Source organism: Somniosus microcephalus, chromosome 11 (assembly GCF_052327205.1).
Source record: "Somniosus microcephalus isolate GS21.2 chromosome 11, FLI_Smic_1.0, whole genome shotgun sequence".
In the NCBI taxonomy this organism is placed as follows: Eukaryota; Metazoa; Chordata; class Chondrichthyes; order Squaliformes; family Somniosidae; genus Somniosus; species Somniosus microcephalus.
The window spans coordinates 59835821-59861098 of record NC_140997.1 but is presented as its reverse complement, the minus strand read 5'-3'; the positions used below and the strand labels follow the sequence as shown (position 1 = coordinate 59861098).

Genomic DNA, 25278 nt, shown 5'->3' with positions numbered 1-25278 from the left:
GGTGGCTCACCACCACCTTCTCAAGGGCAATTAGGGATGGGCAATAAATGCTGGCCTTGCCAGCAATGCCCACATCCCATAAAAATGAATTAAAAAAAACTAATTCGCATATGCATGTATACTTTAACCTTTTTGTGTGTTTGTTAGTAAAGTGCTAATCCTTGCCTACTGATTATTGGTTATCTGCTAAAATGGTCAGCAGAAGAAGGCAAGCCCAACCAATAATAAGCAGATCCAACAAGGTACATCGTGGCACACGGCAAGTAGCATCCGACCACATTCTGGATGGAGAGCAGCAGTGTGTCTGATGCGTCACATTGTGTGAATCAACATTCTCAGTAATCGCTCTGATGAAGCCAAAGTACTGTTTGCAATTGCTGGACAAAAACCTAGAAGCTGCACTATGATGTGCTGTGTCTAATAAATTCATGCCAGAGTTCCAAACTTTAGTGAAAAAGAAAGACTGCAAAGTTTCGCACTGAATGATGGTAGATGTTTGTTAAGTAAATATACACACAAAGTATTTTTACCTGTTTTGTGTGTAAGGCATTTTCAGCTAAAATTAGCACATGTGCTTTAAACAGTGTCGCCATAGCTAAGCCTGTGGCTAGTCAGTGATTTCTATTGAACTAGCTTACCTTCACCATCACCTATTCTCGGACATGTTTGACTTTGGACTGGCTGCAGTTGGCACTTCATGGGTGTGGAGATTGGACCTTTGTTGCTCTATTTTGAGGGTGCCACAAGTGAGTGCATTTTGCCGCTCTACAAAGTTAATTTTGAAGATTGTGCTTATTTGACAAATTCTTAGCTTTGTTATTGTCTGCTTGCACTGTGCAGATGCAGAGTAAGGAAGTTTAAACAAAAAAGGGGAACTGAAATCAGTCAGGAAGCATGTTTCTGGGAGGGAGTGAGGCTAGAAATATCTGATATTTGCCATCAATTTTATATTTATACTACTAAGGATAGTGCAGTGAAATACATGATTGAAAAGAGGTGGTGGGTGGTTGGGTGACCATTTGATGGGACATGAGCCATCAGTCATTGAACAAATGATCGGAAGTGGAGGAAAGTACAGTATGACGTGACTGGATCAATCTTCTAATTTAACTCATCTATCTAACTGAAGGTTTTGCATCTGGCATGTATTTGTCATGGTGCATCTGAAAATGCCACACTTCAGGTTGCTTCTTGACATGATAGGCAAATATTAGCGATTTGTTGAAATAAGGTCTTATCTGTTAAATTAGAAATCAAGAACTTGCATTGATATAGTGCCTTTCACAACCTGAGGACGTTCTAAAGTGCTTCACAGCCAATGAAGTACTTTTTAAATTGTAGTCACTGTTGTAATGTTGTATTACTGATGAAATAAACTAAATGTCAACAAATCAAAAACAGATTAATTTAGCTGGCAACTACCAATATAAAAACAAGTAAGTAGGACAATATTGAGCACTCGAATTGCTCTATTTTCCCCCAAAGCTATCATTCACTAAGTAGCAAGCACCATAGAACCAAATAATTGCTCCAACAGGTTCTTCAGGCAATTTTTGTGCACCATTTTTCTTCTTCACTGAGGTGAGAGTATACTGCTAGAAATAACGTAACATAACAAACGTAAAAAATACACAATTTAAAAAGAACCACCAAATTTACCCATAAAATCGGCTAATTAATTTTAGAAAGGCCTGCATGAATATTCCATCAAATAGGGCCCTCCCTTCTTCCTGGAATCTCTGAGTGCAAATTTTATTTGGGTGCTGGAATTTCCAGTGGCTGTGGACAAATTCTTTGCTTTTGTGTGTGTGTGAGAGAGACAGAAACAGAGTAAAATGAATGTACATTGGGAGTTGTAGCTTTCATCCTGTTTCTGTGGAATTACATTACTCAGGCAGAAAATATATAAATAACTGAAGTGAAAGTGCTGTGGTGAAAAAAAAAATCCTTTTTTGAACTTTTCATATAGTTTAAGCTATTAAATAAGGTTCTAAGTTACTGATGTTGTTTAAGATGAAGAGCTTTTTGATATTGCTGAGGAGGACTGATGTTTATGCTGGGCTCAGAGGGGAGTATTTCAGGTGCTTTGCTGACGTCAGAGGTTGCGGCTGGAAGCAGTCAGCCAGGCCCGGACCATGGTAAATGATCATTGGAGTCGTGGCAGGGGAAACACTTCCCTTGAAAGTAAGGGAAGATTTTTTTAAAAATTATCTTGTAAATAACTTGTGAAAGAAGAGAAGTTTCAAGGGAGAATGAACAAATGAATAAAGTACTTGTATCTTAAGACACTGTAAATCCACTGTAGTAGAGACAAACAATATATATTTTCTGAAGCAAATGACTGGGAATGATATAATGGGAGGGAAGAACAATGTTACTTTACAAAGCTAGCTTAAGATGCAAGTATCAGATAAATAGTATTACAAATATTATATCTGTGAGCCTGTTACTTTGCGTATCAGCTAAGGCCTAGAATAGTTTTACTTTGAGGCAGTAAATTTGTTGCATTACCTTGATGGTCAAGCTGTTGTTAGGTTTATGCTGCATCCAAGCCACTGTAAACATCAAAATTCATACTTTGGGCTGGATTTTGTGAATGGAGATGAGTTGGAGGCGGGACTGCTGCTTGTTGTGTCAATGTCCCGCCTCCATCCTTGTCTGACCAATCGGAGGGATTTTCCCCGATTGACCTTGTTAAACCCGCCCTGCGGGCTCAGCAGGCCAATTATGGAGGAAGTCACTGACAGAGCATGTCAACGTCAGACATGCTATCTGTCAAGACTTCCTGAAAGAAGAAATGTCAGCGTTTGACAGCTCTGTGAAGCTGTTAAACACTGACATTCTCTATAGTTTGATGAGTCCTTGTGTTCAGGACTCATCAAACCTTTCAACTTTGTAAATTTCACATGGCTGTTGGTTCGGAGGATCCAACAGCCAGCCTGTGAAATCGACAAGGAGGATGTCTGGTCTCCCGATCCAGCGCGGCTGAAGGCTGTAAGAAGAAAACAAGGTAAGTGAACATTTTTTAAAACTTATCACTCACCTTGCATACTTACTCCACACTTGCACCCATCACTCACCTCTACATCTTACTTCCAAGTGCCTCTCACTACCTGTTAACAGGCAGTTAAAAGGATTTAAGCCCTTTCCTGCCTCCAGGAGACGGGACCCGAAGCAGCAAAAGGGCATGGAGGCAGGATGGGGCGGGTTTGCCATCCGCCCCCATTTTCTGCTACTTTACCGGCAGGCCCGCCTCCTCGGGGCTTGCAAAATCCAGCCCTTTGGGTCCCAGATTACCTGTGAGCATTGCCATGGAAGATCTAATTGTGTGTGTGCGAGAGATATAAAAATTTTGAGTGCAAGACACTTCAGAATGTTGCACTCCATTACATATGCAAAAGCACTTTGGGATGTCCTGAGGTTGTGAAAGGTATAAATGCAAGTCTTTTTTTTTTCTTTTAATGCAATGGGCAGCACATAGTATAATGCCCTTGTCATTAACAGCATATCCTTCCTTTTAACCACTTAAGAAAGTGGAGTAATCTGTAAAATGTTTGAAGCTTTCTTTATAAATTTTTAAGCATATGTAATGGACAATTATAGCTTTACGAAATCATGTACTAATAATATACACCTCTGCACAAAACGTCAATGTGAACTTGACCTGTCACAAGGTTCATGACGTGGTAGTTTGCTGTTCTTTCATGCAGCCTATTGGACCTAACTCTGTCTCTGATGGCTTCAGATTGACAACTTGATTCAAACATGTTAGGCTGAGGTATACTTTCAAAATCTGATTGGGACAAAGGAAATTTAAATATGTATCTCTTAAATTCAAATGTATTCAGACAAAATCCACAGGATGCTTGGGTTCAATAGAATGGTTTGCTCCCTCTGATATCTGTTGCAGACATAATGGACTGGAGTTGTTTGTGTATCAACAAGTTCCATCATTTTCTTTGAGTGAACCTGTTTTTTAATCCTGTACTATGATAAAGAAAAAAGCCAATAATGATACATCATAGAAAAAATGCTTTTTTTTTTATATCTGTCATCTTTATTTATAACAATAAATTGGGTTGTGTTTCTTTTTCCTTTTCAGACCCTGTGTTTTGGCATTATGTAAAAGAACATCTGAACAAACATGAATTACAGCGGTACTACTCTTTAAAGAATATTACAACAGATATAGGACGGGGCAGAGCCTGGCTCCGATCTGCACTCAATGAACATTCACTCGAGCGATACATGCATATGCTTCTTGGCGATGTAAACCATCTAAGGTAATAAGTAGTAGAAGAGTGGTTGCTTGTAAGACAAGCGTATTTTCTGAAATTTGAATCTTGTCTATCAAGTCAGTTGGCTATCAGAAGTGACATTCTTTGAAATAAAGCGGTAAATCAATGCAGTATCAGTTTGGCTCAGTTTGCAACACTCTTACCACTGAGTCACAAGGTTGTTGGTTCCATTCCCACCATGGACTTCAGCATATTATCTAGGCTAACACTTTATTGCAGTATTGAAGGAATGCTGCATTGTTGGAGAAGATATCTTTAGGATTAAATATTAAACTGAGAGCTTGGCTGCCTGCTTGGGTAGCTGACACTATTTAAAGAATTCCAGGGTGTTCTCTCATTTCCTGGCCAACATTCCTCTCTCAACCAACATCTCCAAACGCAAATGAACTAGGCATTCATTCATTTATTGTTTATGGAACTATAACAGTTTCCGTTCCTATATTTCAACCAGACTATGCTAGCATAGAAAATTATATAGTAATCTGAAGAAGCTGCATATATTAACATTTTAATCATGCTCCATCTTTCCTTCCCCCCCCCCCCCACCCTCCCATTCAAAGGGATCCCTTTATTAATTTTTAACTAAAGAACAACTCTGGCTGGTTCTTGCAGATGGAGTGTCTCTGGTCCACCATTTTGCACTTGGTGAAGGAACCTCCATTTAAAGCCTAGCTATTTAAACTCTACAAAACCAAAAACAGACATTTTTATTTTTGTCGGTGTATTTTCCAGCAAATGTCACTGAATAGCAATCAGGACCTGTAACCATGGCTGATTTTTCTCCTTCCCTCTCCCTCAGGTTAGGGCTGCCAAGGCCAGTGCCGCTGTCTCTTTGAGATCAGTTGATTTAGCAGAGACCAGAGATCAGACTTGGAACTTTGCTGTCCATTTATTAAGCTTTTCATTTGGCTGTGTATTTACAAACTGAGCCATCATTGGAGCTCTGCAATTTTAAAAGCATGGTTCACACATGAGTATTAGTACCTTTTTGTTTTAAGTACCATGTCCAATGATTTTAGGTTGTTTTTCTGCTTTACTGGATAGTAATTGGTTGTCTCCTTATGTTAGTTTATTCATCTACACCTGGTGCTCAGAAAACTGTACAGTGGGTTCAGTTTTTTTCGTAGCAGTAATCTATCTATATCTACAATATTGCATTTCATGTCGGCACCTCTAATGCGGTCATGTTTTTATCAAACTTCTTATGTCATTTTTTCCCAATTTTAATTCTTATCCCTACATTTATAATGGAAAATTACTTTGTAAACTAGTCACACTGTAGTTACATAATCTGACCATAGATGGCACTGTGTCAAGCCTGAACATCTTCAGAGTCTGAAAAATTACAGAGCCTCCGACTGCTATCTTATTTTACTTTCATATAATATTTGGTTTCAGAGCTCAGCTGCTTCTTATTAATTTTTATTAATTTTCTTCCATTTACAGACTCTTTCAGCCTCCTGTATGTACCCTCCCCTTTGTAATTAACAAGTAAATCAGCATTTTTTCCTGATACTTCTGTGCATTTGCCTTCCCTCATCTTAAACATCCATTTGGGTGTACAGTCACAGTTCCTTTCAGTCTTGTTGGGCACAATTGCCTGCTATATCAAATTTTAGTTTGTAGGTTTTTTGGTAGGTAAATAATTTCTATGTATAAAATGAACTCCCCGCTCTCCACCCTGGCCTAATTATTCCCTGCCCTTGAACCCCGCTTCACCTGAAGGCAGCACTTGGTCTTTATTTCCTGTGTGCAACGCCACAGGAGGTCAAATATACTATAAATAATACTATAAACGCCAGGTGGGTCACAGAGTTTCATGCACTTCCCTGCTCAAATGATATTCTCGGCCACCAACAGGGAAGGATAACTAACCACACCTCCCCTGGCTCCCATCTTCCCTCCTCCCTGCTGAGATAATTTCTCTACCTTTGCTTCTCGTTTCCCTCTCCTTCCACACCCTCTTCCTCCCTATGCTGTATAAATGCAAGTTGTTGTGTCTCCTCCCTGTCCTTCTCCATCTCACTTGCCCTTTGCCTCCCCTCCTGCTTTTCCCCTCCCCTTCCCGGGTCCAGGTATTTCCCGCACTTGGTCGTGATTCCCCATACATAATACCATGCAAGATCAACTAGTATATATAAAATTTGGAAGACAACAGCTGATGCCATGTAAACCAGTATATTGTATCTTCTGCCAAAATAATGTCTCAAAATTATTTTTAATGCTATTCCAGTGGTTGTGCTTCCCTTAGAAGTAGAGTAATGAAACATATTTTATTCCTTTTAAATAGTTTTGTATCGGTTCTATGGTTTAAGGGTGTAGCTGGATGGTTCCAGGCCTCTGCCAATGCTCTTTTTAAAGATGCACTGGAATGACGGCTCTACTTTTCTTCTGCCTTCCTGATTGCTCTTCTCTTGTTGGGAAATGTCTTAACTCCAGTTTGTGCTCCTTAGACAGACGGGCTAAGATTGAAACTTTTATGTGGGCAACCATGAAAGTCTGATTTATAGTCTGTTCAGACACTAATGGGGAATGCTGTAGTACTGTCAGTAATATATTTTTGTTACGGTATTTTGAGTGCTGTTGCACTCTGGTATTTGAGGAGTAGTATTGAACATGTACTTTTGATACTACTTAACTATTTGTTTCCAGGACATTCATTATTTTCTCTCTCTATAATACCTGTGTAAATGAGCATTAATGAATAATTAGCTATATAAAAGCATTTTCTCATGAAACGTTGCAAAACACAGTTGCCATTTTACTGTCAATAATTAGATGTCTTAAGTGTTATCTCAGCTAAAGCAAGTGAACCTTTTTGTGTTGTTTACCTGAAAAGTAGTCCTGACTGATAAGTAGTTGTGGAAGTCTGAATCCATTTCAGATGAACACTGCAAAATACTGAAAACAGACTATTCCTTTTTAAGATACAATTTTGTTCTGACTTAGTGTGTTTTATGAACATAGAAATAATTTTTCTTGTTTTCAATCGTGTGATTTTTAGTGTCTTCTATGAAGACTGGTCCTTTATGAGGGAGGAAGAGCGTGCAAGCATGCTTCCTACAATGGCAGCAGGTATGATGCAAAACTGCGCTATCAGTAGTATTCTTCATTTCTAGTAGTCATGCCTAAAATATTTTTTGTATTGATGATATTCACACACTAATATAAAATTGTCTTGCAAATAGTATACACTGATTTCCGTGCAGGTTATGAAAAAACAATCTAATAATTGTTCTGTGATTATGTGCAAATGTTAGCAGGCTGTGTTGTTAGCTGCAAAATGGTTGTAAAAAACCTTGTTTGCAATGCAATTGCTTTACATGAGTTTTAAAAACTGCACAGATTTCACCACATTGGAGTATTCACAAATGCATTTGTTTCACTGTGTTTAGATTTTATGCAGATCTTTAATGTTGTTATTTGTCTCAGCAAAATTATTGACATTTTACCAACTTTCCGGGTAAAGCTCGTGTGTGCAGAAATGTGCATTTGGGACCTTGGTGAAGTCTTTGCTGTGTGGAAAGGTCTTTTGTGACACTGAACTGAGGAATATTTAATGCTATTCTGTAGTCCATGTACAAATACGTTAAGTGTTCTAATGTTTGACCAGTAAAATCCTTGTTTTAAAAATGAATTCTTCATTTACATCCTCTGCACATCATAAAAATAAGTGCAAATCACTGATGGGCAATCACACTTAAAGGTTTTACTTGGTGAATTGAAATCTGGCCTGTTGCCCATGCAATCCTTTTTTCACACACTGGATTAAAGGTATTTCTTAAGGTGTAGCCAGTCTTTTCCTGGGGCCAGTTCAAACACCTTTCTGGTTAGATACAGATTTAAACACTTGCAAATGTCAGTGAGGAATTTTAGTATTTGATGGACACCTACAATGCCTTCCATGCTTGTGAGGGCATAACATCGATACTTGTCAAATATACTTTAACTTCTCCCCAAAAGTCTGTTAGGGTTACCCTGTCAGGCTAGCGCTGGGGTATTGGGTCCTGCAGAATGAACAAAATTCCTGTTAAACGTTTTGTTCAAGCTGCATCATATCAGCATCTCTAGGTTCTGGGACATGTGATTACTCGATTCAAACCATTAGAGAAAGTTGAATTAACCTAATCCTATCAGTTGTAGTGACATGGTCGTACAGTTGGCCTCAGTATCTTTGGGCTTGGATGGGGGAATATATCAGCCAGCATCCCATTCCTATTTTGTTTTCCAGTGACCCCTGCTGGAAAGTTCATGTCTGTGAACATTGAGTGATGAAGGAGCTTGGTTGTGATAGCCCTTCACATGCTAGGCTTGTACGTGTGGAACTGCCTATGGTAATGGAAGGTTGCTGATGCCCATAGAGAGGACTTTCTAAAGAAAGTAGGATAAAAGGGGAGAAAATTTATGAAAATAACAACTTGGGAACATCTGGAATCCACAGAGTGAAATCCATATTCTGTTTCTGTGGTGTGAGGCAGTGAATAATAGAAATCTCTTGAGTGATGAAATTTGGATAGTGTTAAGTCCGTGAATGATTGAGACACGGACCAGCAGGAGTGAAAACAAACAAGTCTTTACTGGTGGAAGTCAATAGTGAAAACTAACAAACAGAGGCTCTCTAGCACCTTTTATACAGGGGTGGTCACTGCCGGTACTGCAGTCTGAGACCAGTTATTCTCTTAAAGGTACATACACAACAATTCCTCCCCTTTTAGATAAACAGTACATAACATTCATTTAACAACTAAATGATAACGAATTACAATCACAATTACGGTTGCTAGATACATTGGTTAAGTTTAAGCAATTATAAGTTCAGTCTTTGAGGAGGCTTCCTGATTCTGTCTGGATAACACCTCTTTGGGGTATCCGGTTCTTCTGGCAATGTTGCGTCGGGATCAATGTCTTTGTTTGGTTCATCTGCTTCCAATATTACCGGTTCTGCGGTAGCTGCAATTGGAACGTCAATTTCATTACCAGGTGTATCAGATCGTGGTGTGGAGTTGACGTTTTCCGGTGACTCTAGAATCTGGTCAGCATGGCGTCTTACAATGCTCTCCCCAACGTCCACGGTATACATGAGAGGTCCTTGTTGTGTACAAATTGTTCCTGGCTGCCATTTCTCAGTGTGGTAGTCCCGGGCCAAAACTGGTTGACCTATCTTAAAACTCCTGGTCGGCCTTTCATTCATATTCTGAAACTGCCTGTTCTCCACATCTCTTCGGACGTTTGGCTTAACCAAATCCAAGCGGCATCGTAGTCTTCGATTGAAGAACATCATGGCTGGAGTTTGGTTGGTAACCGCATGTGTCGCATTCCGGTAGGCAAACAAGAAGTTGTCCACCTTGTGTTGTAGGGGTATATCTTCATTACACATTGCCTTGATAGCCTTCTTGAATGTTTGGACAAACCTCTCGGCCAATCCATTAGTGGCTGGATGATATGGGGCAGATGTGTAATGCTTAACGCCATTGTTCTTTAAGAACCTCCGGAACTCTTCAGACACAAACTGTGGTCCATTGTCAGAGCAAATCTGTTCAGGCAGCCCATTCCTGGCGAATATGGTTCGCAAAACTGTGATAGTTTTTTCCGTGGTGGTTGAGGACATTTTTATTACCTCTGGCCACTTTGAATGTGCATCCACCGCAATTAAAAACATCGAGTTCATGAAGGGACCAGCAAAATCAATGTGCACCCGTTGCCATGGAGATGAGGGCCACTCCCATGGATGCAGAGGAGCTTGTGGTGGGGCGTTTTGGACCTTCTGGCATCCTGCACAGCTCTTGGTCAGCTCTTCGATTTCTCTATCGATTCCCGGCCACCACACAAACGCTCTGGCTAAGTTCTTCATTTTTACCCCACCCAGATGACCCTCATGAAGCTCATTGAGTACTCTATCCGTCAACTTAGGTGGAATTACTACTCTGGATCCACACATCAAGGTTCCTCTGCACACTGACAGCTGTTCTCTTCTCGGCGAGAATGCTGGCAGCAGTGGTTCGCCATGTGCTGGCCATCCCTTCACCGTTAAATCATAGACCCGTGATAGTGTCGGGTCATTCCGTGTTTCCTTTTCTATGTTTGCATTCGTCACAGGGAGACATTCGACTATGGTTGAGTGGAATAACTCCATTGGATCCACTGCAAGGTCGTCTTCTTCCACCGTCGGCAACGGTAGGCGTGACAATCCATCAGCATTTCCATGCTGTTCAGTTCCTTTGTACTCGATGTCATATTGGTGTGCCCCTAGGAAAAGGGATGTGGTAAACCACTGTTATCGTTCACAACCGTTCACTATTGTTACACTGTTGTTATCACTGTTTACACTGTTGTTATCACTACACAAGGTTACCTCTTGCCACGCACGCTGTTATACCTAGGCATACCTCAGCTGACTCCGCCCATGGCTCCACCTGCTTGCCCAGGTATAAAGGTGACTGATTGGCTGGTATTCTTCCTTGTTGGAACCGATCGCCCACGAGGGTGGGCTCTGTTATTTAGCCAATAAAAACCTATAGTTACTATCTTAACTCGTCGCTTTTCATGGAATGAATTGATAGGTATATCAAGGGACCATCTCTGCAGCCGTTGTGCCGTCATTATCGGTACGCCCTTCTGAGGGTTGAAAATGGAGACGAGGTTGATGATCGGTTAGTAGAGTAAATTTTTGACCGTGCAGGTAGTGATTGAACTACTTCACCCCCCACACTAGGCTGAGGGCCTCTGTCAATCTGAGCGTAGTTACGCTCGGCAGAAGTTAACGAGCGTGACGCAAAAGCTATCGGCCTCTCTAAACCATCAAGGAACTTATGTGACAGTACTGCCCCAATGCCGTAGGGAGACGCATCACACACCAGTCTGATCGGCAGTGCTGGGTTGTAGTGAGCCAATACTTCCCTTGAAGTGATTAAGTCCTTACTCTTCTGAAAAGCACGCTTACAATCATCGCTCCATTTCCATGCTACCCCCGTTCGTAGCAGGGCGTTCAGTGGGTGCAAAATTGTCGACAAATTCGGCAAAAACTTATGATAGTAATTCACCAATCCGAGGAATGACCTCAGTTGTGACACATTTTCAGGCGCTGGGGCCTTAACAACTGCTTCAATTTTGTCAGGGGACTTATGTAACCCCTCTTCATCGATCACGTGGCCACAATACGATATCTGTTTCTTAAAATATTCGCACTTGGGGCGGTTGGCTCGCAGCCCATGTTCCCGTAGTCTAGTGAGCACCTGTTCTAGGTTGTTAAGGTGTTCACTGTCATCTTCACCTGTTACAAGGATGTCGTCCAAGTAACACTGAGTCCCCGGAATCCCTTGCAGGACTTGTTCCATCGCTCTTGCCATATCGCCGGAGCCGATGCTACTCCGAATACCAATCGATGATACTGGTAAAGACCTTTGTGTGTTTATCGTGAGATACTTCCTAGAGGACTCTTCAACCTCCATCTGCAAATATGCTTGTGCTAGGTCAATTTTTGTAAAACGCTTCCCTCCAGACAGTGAGGCGAAGATGTCTTCTATCCTTGGAAGAGGATATTGTACTGTGTGAAGGACAGGGTTCACCGTCGCCTTGAAATCCCCACAGATGCGAATCTTCCTTGGCTCTCCGGACTTATTGCTTAACGTTTTCTTCATGACAGGAACGATGGGTGTCGCCCACTCGCTCCAGTCGACCTTAGACAACACGCCCGCCTTCTCCAGATTCTCCAGCTCTGCCTCGACGGCTGGGCGAATTGCATATGGTACCGGTCTTGCTTTGAAAAACTTGGGAACTACATTCTCTTCTATTTTTATCGAGGCGGTTACGCCTTTAAGCGTGCCCAGTTCTTGTTGAAATACCTCTTTGGCGTTAGCTAAGATTGTTGACAATCGTCCAGGAGTGACGTCTTCATCTTTTTTACCATCCACCGTCATTGCATGAATGGAATGCCAATCTAAGTTTATCTTCCTGATCCATTCCCGTCCCAATAACGGTGGTCCACCATTTGGCAGTATGTAGAGATACAATTTCCGTATTTTCTTGCCATTGTATTCGACAGGCACCCTTATTTTTCCTCTGGGGTATACTTTTTGCCCCGTATACGTCAAGACGATGGATGTCTCTCTCAAGGGTATGTGTGAAAATAGCTGCTCGTAGTCTCGTCTATTCATGACGGTTAGCGCTGATCCTGTATCCAATTCCATTTTAACTTGGGACCCTGCTATCGTGAGGGTGACCCAAATGGTTCGGTGATCCTCTTTTGCGATTACATTGTGAAGTTTGAGACAGCTTAGTCTCCTGTTCTCGGATTCACTATCGCTCATCTGGTCTTCGGAACTACTGTCCGTCATCTTTTGTACTTTCTTGTACGGTTCCTTAGTAGCCTTTTTGTTGTCGCTGGTCTTCTTCCCAGACCTGCAAACTCGTGCAATGTGTCCAATCTTTCCGCATTGTCTGCATATTTTGTCTTTGGACCAGCAGTCCTTCTGGTCATGGTTAGTTCTGCCGCAGCGATAACATTTTGCAAATCCCCGTGTCATTTCGTGGGTGCCGTATTCCTGTGGTTTTTGTTGAATTTCTGCAGCTCCCCTGGCTGCTGCTTCATACGATACTGCCACACTGAAAGCCTTATCTAGCGTCAGCTCTTTTTCTGAGAGTAACTTCTTCTGTGTTCCTTCACTCAGGAGTCCACAGACAAATTTGTCCCGTAGGGTATCTGCCAGTCCTGCTCCGAACTGGCAGTGCTTTGATAGCTTGCGTAGTTCCGTAAGATACTCAGCATTGCTCTCATCTTTGTGCTGAGTTCTCCTGTGGAATTTAAATCTTTCTGCTATCAACAGCGGTGCAGGGTTTAAGTGTTCCTGTAGGACAGCAACAATTTCGTTAAAACTCTTCGCCTTCGGTTTGGCTGGAGTAATCAGGTCCCGCAATAGGCCGTACGTTCTAGCGCCCATTAAGTTTAGCAATATCGATGCCTTTTTCCCCTCCGCTATTTCGTTTGCCTCGAAATATACCTCGACTCTTTCCACATACGTGGTCCAGTCCTCTAATGTATTATCAAAAGCAGTGATACAGCCTGTCTTCGGCATCTTGCAAATCTAAAATGGCGCCTCCCGCGCTTTGCCTTCTTCCCCGATTTAACAAAATGGCGCCTCCCGCGCTTTGCCTTCTTCCCTGCTGTTGTTAGCGCTGCTTTCCACGGTTTCTTGCGCGTTAAATATTGATTCTTTTTCTTTTATTATTTTCCCATCGTGGAGCGGACCCTCTGGGACACTTCCCTCCCTCTTCTTAGGTCCGAACGCTGCCCGGCTTTGAAGCACCGGTCGCACCCTGTGTGCTCCACCCTCTCTCTCTCTCTTTGCTTCCCGACTCGCTGCCCGGCCCCGTTGAAAAGCCACCCGATCGAGCTTCAGCCCGCCGCAGCCCAGGAAGGATCAGAGCACTACCTGCCACCAGCCCCACTAGCTGGGAAACCACAGACTGGTGAACCGAACCTGGCTCTTGACAGTCTCTCCTGCAAGGTTTCAAACCGATGATTGACGGTCGGCGCCCGTTTCTCGAGTTTCTTTGGACTCAATTTTTTTTTTTTTTTTTTCTTTCTTCTGTCTCCGACCTTCAACAACGTCATCTGAGGTGCTGCCGAGTTGCAGGTAAGTTCGTTTCTTACTCGTCGCCAGTGTTAAGTCCGTGAATGATTGAGACACGGACCAGCAGGAGTGAAAACAAAGAAGTATTTACTGGTGGAAGTCAATAGTGAAAACTAACAAAAAGAGGCTGTCTAGCGCCTTTTATACAGGGGTGGTCACTGCCGGTACTGCAGTCTGAGACCAGTTATTCTCTTAAAGGTACATACACAACAGATACTTTCTTGGGAAGAAGCATAGGATGAAGTAAATCATTAGGATGAGTATAATTTAATTTAAAAGGGACCTTACTGTAGGCAACAATATTAAGTAAACTGCTGGTCTTGATTTGGCACTCTGTAAATCTAAATTGTTCCAAACACAAGCCAGTTTCCCTGTAACCTAATTGATAATTCTGATGTTAACCAGCAACATCAGCTTGTTATCTATATCCTTAATAAATGCCTCCAACAATATACAGAGATTTCTTAAAATAACAATCAGAAATTTTCTAAATTTTGCACTGATGTTACTGTCGGAACAACCTCGGACCTGAGCTTGGCACTGACTTTGGTGATCTGAAAATTATAAATACTTAAAAATAGCATACCCAAAAAAATTACGTTAGAGAAGAAAAATCTCAAGAAATTTGTAGGGACTAATTTATTGTTGACTTGTGCTGTTATTGAAAAAACCTAACTTTGTTTTAACATCTACCCATCATTTCCTGTTAGTCCATAGTCATGGCCCAACAATTCACCTTAGAGGAACCAAGAAGCAGCTTTGGGAATTGATGGGATAGGAAGGTACCCAATTGTTGTGTACAGTGTTTGATATATGGCAACTTGGAAAATTTCAGAAAACTGAAAAATTCTTTCAATGAAGCTGGCAACTGAAACAGCTCTGAGTATAGGCTTAAGATTGGGATCACTGCCATAGGGTAACTGAATAATCATTGTGGTACTGTACAAGACACTTGAAGGCATTGATGTAGTTTACAACTTTTTTTATTACCTCGTTAGACATGACTTATTTATATTCCTTTATAGTTTAAAAAAAAACTGCATTAAAGTGACAAACGTGTTCCGCTACTTTCCAGAATTGTCAATGTCACTTTCACTTCATTCCGTATGGGTCTGTTTGTAGTCTGCCATGACTTCAGGTATGAGTTGACCAGAGCTCTGTTCCTGGCCAGTGCACAAACTTAGTCACAATTCTTGGAAATCAAAATTAATGTGGCAGTAACTACAGAGATTCTATCTTCCAGAAAGCTAATCCTACAATACTATAGTTCTTTACTGCTCAGGTTCTGGTGGCATTGAGAAGTAATTACTTGCCAACATTAAATCTTTCTCATTCTATTGAAGAGTTTCTCGGATGCTTCGCTTGACACTGCCAAAAAAGAGCCTAAACTCTCAAGCCATGTGGTTCCAATAATTCTAGCCAGTAAACCTAGTTAACTTGATTTTGAGAAACATCACTCAGTGCCTACTGTAGTCAATTGTAAGCCATTTTGTGTCTGTAGTGATCGGGAAAGCTGCTAGAATGATACAGAACGAACTGATGGATTTTCAAATAGCACAGAACTATTCTTTGTTGACGATCTTTCATGTGAAAGCCAACAAACTTGGTTATTACCAGAAGAAGTTGGGCTACTTACAAGCTGCTTGTTTGAGGGTCAGCACAGGAGTCAGCTGAATGCACATGCATGCAAAGACATTTTGAAAGCCACTGGGGCGATCTTCAGGGGATTGGCCAGGCAGCATAGGAAGTTCAAATTCCACATTGATTTTTGTTGGTAAATGCCAACAATTGGATAGAAGCTTAAAAACACTGACTATTAGCATGAAATTCAGACAGTTGACATGTATGATTTGCAATAGTAGGCACTTAGGCCTGTAAGATTGGCCAAGGGCTTCAGAAGACATAAAGATACCTTTGTATAAGATACTAGAAGTTTTAGGCAAAACCAGCCAGTGAACCTTGCTGTGTGCTGCAGCCTTCTTCCTGTTGCAACTTGTGTTAAGAGACTGCTTCTCATTCTTCAAGTATAAGATGAGCAGTTTGTTTGGACCTTCAGATTTGTCAATCTTCCAAGTAATTGTACTAGATCTCATTTTGTTTTTTATTTATTCTCGTGACGTGGGCAACACTGGTGAGGCCACATTTTTCGCCCATTCCTAGTTTCCTATAGAAGGTGGTGGTGGGCCTTCTCCTTGAAAAGCTGCAGTCCGTGTCCTGATTGTGTTCCAACAATGATGGTAGGTAGGGATTCCAGGAGTTTGACCCACGAATTATGCAAGAACAGCGATAAATGTCCAAGTCAGGATTGTGTGTGACTGTGGAGGAGAATTTGGAGTTCATGGCAGTCCCATGACCCTTGCTGCTCTTGTCCTTGGTTGTAGAGGTCATGGGGCTTGGAGGTGCTATCGAATTAAGCTTGTGAGTTGCTGTAGGGCATCCTGCAGATAATACATATGCAGCCAGAGTGCTCCGGTGGCAGTGGTGGGGAGGGGAGGGTGTTCGGTGTTGTGGCTGCACTAGTCCAGGCAAATGGTGAGTATTGCATCATATTCTTGTGTTCAATATACTCTGAATGTTCCTGTTTTATAGATGTATGTTTTTGCTAACCATTTTCATTCCCTGAACTTTTATTCTCTTAATAATTCAGGGAGTGGTGTTTACTAAATAGGAAAAATATGAATTTTATTTGGTTTTTAAATGACATTTGAACCTGTTCGGACCCATTTTAAGATCTGTTATGCTCATTTCCTGATGCACAATTTTTACAGTGAGCTGTTTCAATTTTTTACTCTAGTTGAGTTTCTGCATGTTTTTTCTGAAGCACATTATACAATAGAATAGAAATCATCCAAATAATGATGCATTGTTAAATTATTTTCCATGGAAATGTGTTATTTTGTAATACCTAGCTCTCCTTTCTTGCTTACAGCAAGAGTAGAGGAAGATCCTCATTTTTCTGTTTAATAATTGTTCAAAAATATATTTCAATTCTGTTTAGTGATTTTGCTACTAATTTGTTGCTGTGTGAAATTGACAGCATTTCCAAGATGCATTCCCATTCAGACCAGATAGGTTAAGGTATTTATTTTAGGGGAATCGAAGTAGGTATGGTCATGTGATCTTAGTGTTGCTGTTGTTCGTATTTCCAGAAAACTCAGAGTTACTTAGGGTGTGGAGGTTTCTTACACATTGACCGAGAGAACAATTTACCTGTTCTCGTAGGATTTCACTAGGATATGTTAAACACGCTACTGTTTTTAAAAGGGACAGAGGTTCTGGTCACAATGTACAGTGCTTCATTAGCCCAACAGCTAACAAATATTTTACTTCAAAAAAACTGCAGCTTAGTGATTTGTATCGAATGCAATTATCTTAACCTGGAAGTTACAAAATAGATTTGTACTGAAAGTGTTGCTTTCTTCAAAAGGAATTAAATAAACCTAGTAGGAAGTTATGTTTGTAAATTAATTTATTGATTTTGTTTAAAGGGTTAAACTCTATCCTCTTTGCAATCAACATTGATAATCAGGATTTGAATGGACCCAACAAGCCCGTATCTGCAGTTGCAAACCTATTGAAGGAGTCAACACAAAATGTCACATCCCTGTTAAAGGAATCCACACAGGGGGTCAGCACGCTCCTGAAAGAAATCTCAACAGTTTCTGCTGTGCCAAGTTTCATGCGACCTGAGCCTGAATCTGACCGGCTGCCGGTTCTGTCTAGAACTGTAAACCAAGGTAAGTTGCTCTCTGAAATGCAAGAACACTAGAGCACTTAAATTGTAAAGTTAACAATCATTGTATTATAGAGTCTTATTAAGATCAATTATTCTTTAAAAGAGAAGAATTTCTTAGGCATCAGTTAACATCCAAGTGTTAAATAGTTGCTGAGTTATGTTTAGCTTGTGTTTCAGTATCTTGTAATCACACATGAGAATTTTTCCATGATCCAATGTTTCTCTTCAAAATGTAAAAAATTTGGCTCATGCTTCTCCTCTGGTCCCTTTGACCAGTTCGAGTAATGTGGGTACAAATTTCTGATTTTGATAAAATGTTAGGTTTTCATTGACACTGCAGACCTGTTGTGTTGTTGAGAACCCAGGAATATGTGGAACTGGACAGATGTGACAGCAGACATTTTGACGGATCCTTTCACTCTAATTAAGCTTGCGAAAAACTATCTGTGTAATCATTGTTTTTGTTTTGTAGATACATAATTATTTCTTTAAACCTTTTTTGTTGGAAGATAATGTTGATAAAACATGGGGTAGGATTTCAAGTATTTTGAGAGAAAAATGTAGTTGTAGATACGAATATTTAAATATTTTGATATATAGAATAATTACTGCATGAAAGATTTGTTAAAATAACTTAAATAAAATTATATTCCTTTCAGGTAGTGCTGCCTGTGATCTAAAGAAACAAAGAAAGATGTGCATTTATATAACACCTTTTACATCCATAGAACATTTAATAGTGTTTCACAACCAATGAATTATTTTCAAATATAGTTACTATTATGGAGGTAACTGCAGCAGCCAATTTGCTCACAACAAAGTCCCACAGACAGCAGTCAGAAAATGACCAGTTAATCTGGTTTTGGTGCTGAGAGAGAAATGTTGGCCAGGACACTGGATGTACTCCTCTGCTCTTCGAGTAGTGCCATGGGACCTTTTACGTCCACCTGAGAAGGCTGTCAGGGCTTTGGTTTAACATGTCATTCCAAAGATAACACCTCCGATAATGCAGCATTATCTCAATACTACGCTGAAGTCGGCCTAGATTGTATGCTCAAACTGAGATTATGGGCTCGGGTCCTGGAGTGGGGCTCAGAGACAAGAGTACAATCATTGAGTCAAGCCTCCATAAAATCATGAACAATCTTCAATTATTTTCTTTAAATTTTTTACTTGCACTGCAGTATTTTTTTTATATGTAGATAGGAATTGAAAATGCTGTCCAAGAAAACTTCTTGTGATTTTTGCATTGAGCTTTCTGCAGCTGAACAAATGTAAGATAAAATTTATCCCCATGTGCTGTAAAACAGTGTAATATTCTTAAGTAAAATACTATACTGTCATATGATCATGCATTGTAGGTCTGGAGTTTCAACTCATGTAAAATCTAGTTTTCTTCTGTGATGCAAGTGGTTTATTGTCACTGTTAATTGTAGTTACCCTACACAGGACATTAAGTTTGCTTTAGAAATGGCACCCTTCCTGCAGGTAAAATATTACTAGTGAGCATGGTTCTGTGGAACTACATTACTCAGGCAGAACATTTTCAAATAACTGAGGTGAGAATGCTGGCGAGATGAATACAAAAATAGCCTTTTTTAATGAACTTTTTATACAGTTGTTGTTTATAATGAGGATTTTTTTGATATTGTTGAGGAAGACTGGTGTTTATGTTGGGCCAGAGGGGAGTGTTTCAGGTGCTTTGCTGACCTCAGAGGTTGTAGCTGGAAGCAGCCAGCCAGGCCTCGACCATGGCAAATGACCACTTGAATGTGCTGATCATTGGTGACGTGACAGGGGACAAACTTCCCTTGCCAGTGTTGCAACAAAGACAGCATAAGCAAAATGTACAAGCCCACCTTGGGAAGTGAGGGGAGGAAAAATATCTTATAAAAAGAACTTATGAAACAAGGAAGGTTTGAAGGAAGAATAAATAAAATACTTGCATCTTAAACATAACTGGGAATTAGATATTTAGGAGAGGGAAGGACAGTGTTACTTGCATCTTAAGCAAGTTTTGTAAAGTGATGGGTTAAAAGTATTAAAAATAATATGCGTGTCTGACAACACATTGTTTACTGTTTGTCACCAGATACTTTCAGTTTTGATAAACAACCACCTGTTGCTAGTATGATTTACTCAGTTTAAAACTTGCATCTCACTTGTACAATGTATTTTTAGATTAATACTTTGGCAACTGCAGTGAACAGAGCTCTTACCCCTTTCAAATAGAATTTTAAGTTTAATTTTTAAATAGCTTATGAAAAAGGATGGGTAACGCTCAGGTACCAGCCCTGCTTAGTGTCTAGAACAGAAAATGCTCTCAATATTATTTCTGCTAGTGGGTGGATTTTTACTTAAATTGATGCACGGTTTATATCATTTTAATGGTTTAATTGAAATCATCTGAGCATATAAAGTGTGCTTTCAAGCATTTCATGTTACTTTATCTGTGTTGTAATTTTGGTCCATTTGCAGTAACGTGTTACTGAAAAAAATGCCTGAGGTAATTAATGGAGTTAAAAAACTGTCAGTGATAAACTAATTAACTTAACCACAGCATGCCTTTTAGTGTTAGACTCCAGCCATATCCAACATTTCTACCTTGCACTGGTAAAAAGTGGCAACTAATTTTGGCTTCTGTTTCTCATTGGTAGATGGAAAAAGTAAGAGAGAAAAAAAGAAAAAGAAAATGGTGCCAAATATCATCTCGTTTGATGGTGACAATGAGGAGGAGGAGCAAGGCTCTGCTGAGCAAGTGAAAAATTCAGATTTAACAAGAGAAAGCTCTGAGGAAAATTCAGAAAGATCATCTTCAGCTGTTTCTTCAGCCATCGATTCTTCTGTGATTTTAGCTTCTTTTAGTCCAGATTTGAATGGAAAAGAATTCAACAGCAGTATCTTAGAAACTGTGGACGTATGCCTAAATGGTGATTCTAATCACAAGAAGCTAGATATGAAAAGTATTGATGATGACGATGATGATGAAGATGAAGATGCGGATGGAGAGCGCCTATATCAAAAGATCTCGCAAAGTAAAGAGAATGATGAGGACAGGCTTGTTTCTGAACAGTGAGTGTTTAAAATTGGAATGCCTCTTTTGTCAGTTATTTATGAACACAATTGATGAGAGTCATCTTTGATCAAGGCTGGTGCTTCTCCTGTGCTGTTTTGTGAGGTATTGATGGAGGCCTGGGTCCAGGTTTTCTATCACTTTCTCAACTGTCACTAGTGTGTGAATGCAACTGATGAGGCAAAAAAAATTAAGAAAACTGTTTGTATTTACTCCCCAAAATATTAACAAAAAGCAGCTTTCTTTTTAACTTGTGAATAGTTTCTGTAAAACAGAATAGTAGCTAAAAATGCAGACATAGGTGCAACAAGTACTGGGAAACTTTTACTCATCCCTTAAGTTCCACTAGACTGACATGCTGCTCATGAACAGGAAAGTAGTTGATGGCAATACAGAGTAGTCAGATGATGTTTTATCCATATTTGTAGGTTAATTCCACAAGTATTTAATTTTCACACCTTTTTGTCTCCTCAGACTTACCGAGCTAGTTTTGTAAAACATTTTAGTTTTTAATAAATAATTACCTATTTGGACAACGTACTTGAATTTTTACCCCCTTCATTCTAATGTTTAGGGGCAGATTTTCCCAAACCTGTCGGGAAGAAGGCGGGACTTCCCCTTTCGGGTTTTTTGACCCACCTACTTCGACGTCCGGCCAATCCGCGTGATTTTCCCTTGTTGAGCCCGCCCAGCGGGCTCAGCAGGCCAATTAAGGGCCACCCGGCAACAGGTGACGTCACAGACTGAAATTTCATCTGTCAAGAGTTTTTGACAGATGAAATATCAGTGTTTCACAGCTGTTTGAAGCTGTCAAACACTGACAGTCTGAGTTCTGACATGAGTCATTCTGCACAGACTCAGTTAGAACTCTCACCGGCACTCAAAGCTGAAGGTTGTCACTTTTCACAGATCGCAGCCATTCAGCTTTCAGTTCCGGCTGAGTGATACGCTCCCGACGGCTACAGGAAGAAAGGCTGTGAAGGTAAGTACAGGTAAGTAAAAGTTCTTTACACACTTTAGACACACCAAACACACTTACCTTTACACTCATGCACCCATCACTCACCTGAGCGCCAACATCGCGACCCCTCCAACTCCTTCAACCCGACGGCCCGCCTGCTCTAACCTGGCGTGGTTTGCAGCCGTCGGGGAAACCCACACGAAACCCCTCAAAATAGGGATTAGGCTAAAAACTGCCTGTTAACTACCTGTTAACAGGCAGTTAATTGGCACTAATCCCTTCCCGCCTGGTTTCGTGGGTCCCAGTGCGGGGCGGGTACCCGCCGCCCCTGAAACTTACGTGGGGCGGGGTTTTGGGCGGGATGGTCTCGGGACCCCCAAATTCGGGATTTTCAGCCCCCGCCCGCCTGAAACCCCACCCGATGGCTGGGGGGAAATCGGGGCCTTAGTGTTTAGGATTTTTTAAAAGAAGTCACATTTACCAAGGTGTTTATATAATTATGTAGACCACTAGCAGTTCTGCTGGCTGTTGCTTGTGGTGAACCAGCAGTTTTATAAGAACAAGGGTGTCATGTGAAGTATTGTAATCAGGGACACTGATTTATCAGCAGTAGAGGTGGCCCTGGGAGTACTGGAAAGAGGCCCGTGGTTTGGCAATATTGGGATGGGGTATCAGGATCCATAATTATTTTTAGGAGGGAGATCTAGTGTTTGGGAACACAGGGACAGGGAGTCCCGTGGTTACCCAACCCCCCAACCCCCTCGCACTTGCCAATCATCAACTAGTGCCTGTCTTTATGTTTCTGCCTTAAAGCATTTAAGCTTAAAAACTCTGCTTAAAATTCAGTGGATGGAAAATCATTGTTTGTGTCATTTCCATATATGCACTCATTTCATGCACCAGTGTGTAGAATGGAAAATTTAGTGCATTATTAGTGAATTTGTTGACTTATACAGTCTTTAATAAATATGTTTCTGCATAGAAAAATTACCTCATAAAATACTCAGATTCATTGTTTATGTACTTTCCAAGTTTTTTTAATATAAAAATATTTAAGTTTCTAATATAATTCAGAATAGAGATTTTTAACTGAATTTTCAACAGCAATAAACAGCAACCCATTCTGTATAAACAAAAAAAACCACAATCACAAGTGCTTCTGTTCACAGGTGCTGTTTATGAGGCGATCATAACAGAAAAGCACAATTGTTCATATGTTTATATGTATATTGATTACACCCAGTTCTACCTCTCCACTACCTGTCTCAACCCCTCCATTTCCTCTGTGTTGACATCCAGTCAACTGCTTGTTTGACATCCAGTTTTGGATAAGCCACAATTTCCTTCGGTTCAACATTGGGAAGACCATAGCCATCATCTTCAGGCCCTGCCACAAACTCTGTACCTTGGCCACCGATTCCATCCCCCTCCTGGCAATTGTCTAAGGTTGAAACGGACTGTTCATAACCTCAGTTGAATTTAAAATTCTGTTCTCTGCCCTACAGCTCCATAAACTTCAACTCATCCAAAATCTGCTGCTCATATATAATTCTACATCAAGTCCTGCTCACCCATCACACCTGTCCTTGATGACCTACACTGGCTCTTGTCCCCCAAAGCCTTGAATTTAAAATTAATTTGACTCTGAACTGACCTTCCTACCCCATATCCTCTCCACCCAGCCCATCCGCTGCTGAAACCCACATCCATGCCTTTCCTTCCAACAGACACGATTCATCCAATGCTGTGCTGACCAGCATTCCGTTTTCTGCCCTTCAGCTCCATAAACTTCAGCTCATCCAAAATCTGCTGTTCATATATAATTCTACATCAAGTCCTACTCGCCCATCACACCTGTCCTTGATGACTTACACTGGCCCCAAAGCCTCAAATTCAAAATTCTGATCCTCACGTCTAAGTTGGTTCATGCCTCTGCTCCGGCCTATCCTCCTCCAGTCCTACAACGCACTATTGGTGGGTGTGCTTTCAGCAGTCTCGGGCCTGCATTCTAGAATTCCCTTGCTAAACCTCTCTGCCCTCCTCATTCCTCTCACTTGAAGAACCTCTTTTAAACCTACCTCTTTGACCAAGCTTTTGTCATCCCTCCTCATATCTTATTCTTTTGCTTGGCATCCATTTTTGTCTGATTATACCTCTGTGAAGCTCCTTGGGATGCTTTTCTACATTGAAGGGGATATATAAATGCAAGTTGTTATGAAGTTGGTGAAGAAAGCTTGAAAGAGATCATGAAATTTGTAATGTAGTAGTGGTCAGTATTGACAATAATTGCAATGTGTCATTTGGCAGGGACTGTTATTTTCACACATGTGTATCACCATTTTTATTTTCAATGATTTAACTCAAAAGAAAGGGATTTCAAACATAGTTGTATAATAACTTACCATTCTTAATTTAAAAGGAGGCTTGAAAATACAAATCAAAATTAAAAAAAAAATATTGACAACATTTTGTTGAAACATTGGACTGGATTTTACCAACCTCGGCGAGTCCGTGGCGGGTGATGTTGGTGGCGGGTCCCGGCCTCGCTGCCGGTTCCAGTCCGCTGTCCAAAATAATTTTCCACTGCTTGGGCTTGTTAAGCCTGCCCAGTGTGTTTGCCGGCCAATTGAAGGAAACGGGTCTGATGACATCATTTGATGACGCGTCATCAGCCGGTTTCCTTTAAGAGTCCATGACCAAATTTATTTTGACAGTTATGCTGTCGGTGTTCTACAGCAGTGAAGTGCTGCAAACACTGTCACTCCATTATTTAAGAAAGGTGGAAGAGAGAAATTATAGACCTATTAAATTAACGTCTGTTGTGGGGAAGTTACTAGAATCAGTTATTAGGGACAGAGTGACTGGGCAGTTGGGCACGTATGAACTGATCAGAGAGAGTCAGCATGGATTATAAAGGATAAGTCATGTCTAACAAACTAAGTTGAATTTTTTGAGGATGTAACTAAAGTGGTAGATAAGGGTGTGTCTGTAGATGATATTCATATGGACTTCCAGAGGCATTCGATAAGGTTTCACAAGTGGCCGTTAGCAAAAATGGAAGTGCATGGAATTGTAGGCAACCTATTGACATGGGTAGGGAATTAGTTAGGAGGTAGGAGACAGAGAGTAGGGATATTGGGTATGCACTCCAATTGGCAGGATGTGACTCGTGGTGTTCCCCAGGGAACTGGGGCCTCACTATATTTATCAATGACTTAGATGAAGGAATAGAGGTGACCTGTATGTCCAAGTTTGTTGACAGCATTAAGATAGGTGGCACAATAAGTAGTGTAGATGGGAGCAGAAAGTTGCAAAGGGACATTGATTGATTCAGTGTGTGGGCAAAACTGTGGCAGATGGAGTTCAGTGTGGGAAAGTATGACCTGAGAAAGATAGATCAGAGTATTTTCTAAATGGTAAGAAGCTCGGAACATAAGAACATAAGAAATAGGAGCAGGAGTAGGCCAATTGGCCCCTCGAGCCTGCTCCGCCATTCAATAAGATCAGGGCTGATCTGATCCTAACCGCCAATCCACTATGACAGGACTATCTCCTGAATCTAACAGCATTAGACACACGAA

At 40.8% G+C, this 25278-nt stretch overlaps 1 protein-coding gene across 8 annotated transcripts in view; it reads left to right on the top strand.

Annotated features, from left to right (window-relative positions):
- The window catches only part of snx29 (sorting nexin 29), an 880052-nt gene that overhangs the window by 112559 nt on the left and 742215 nt on the right, over positions 1–25278 (top strand). For all 8 annotated transcript variants that reach the window (XR_015079957.1, XM_086000767.1, XM_086000763.1 and 5 more), the window contains 4 exons: positions 4103–4283; positions 7303–7373; positions 17416–17664; positions 20321–20735. Coding sequence is in view for 7 of the 8 variants with exons in the window: in XM_086000767.1 (XP_085856893.1) it covers positions 4103–4283; positions 7303–7373; positions 17416–17664; positions 20321–20735 (916 nt within the window). In the remaining variant the exon portion in view is untranslated. The remainder of the gene's footprint in view (positions 1–4102; positions 4284–7302; positions 7374–17415; positions 17665–20320; positions 20736–25278) is intronic.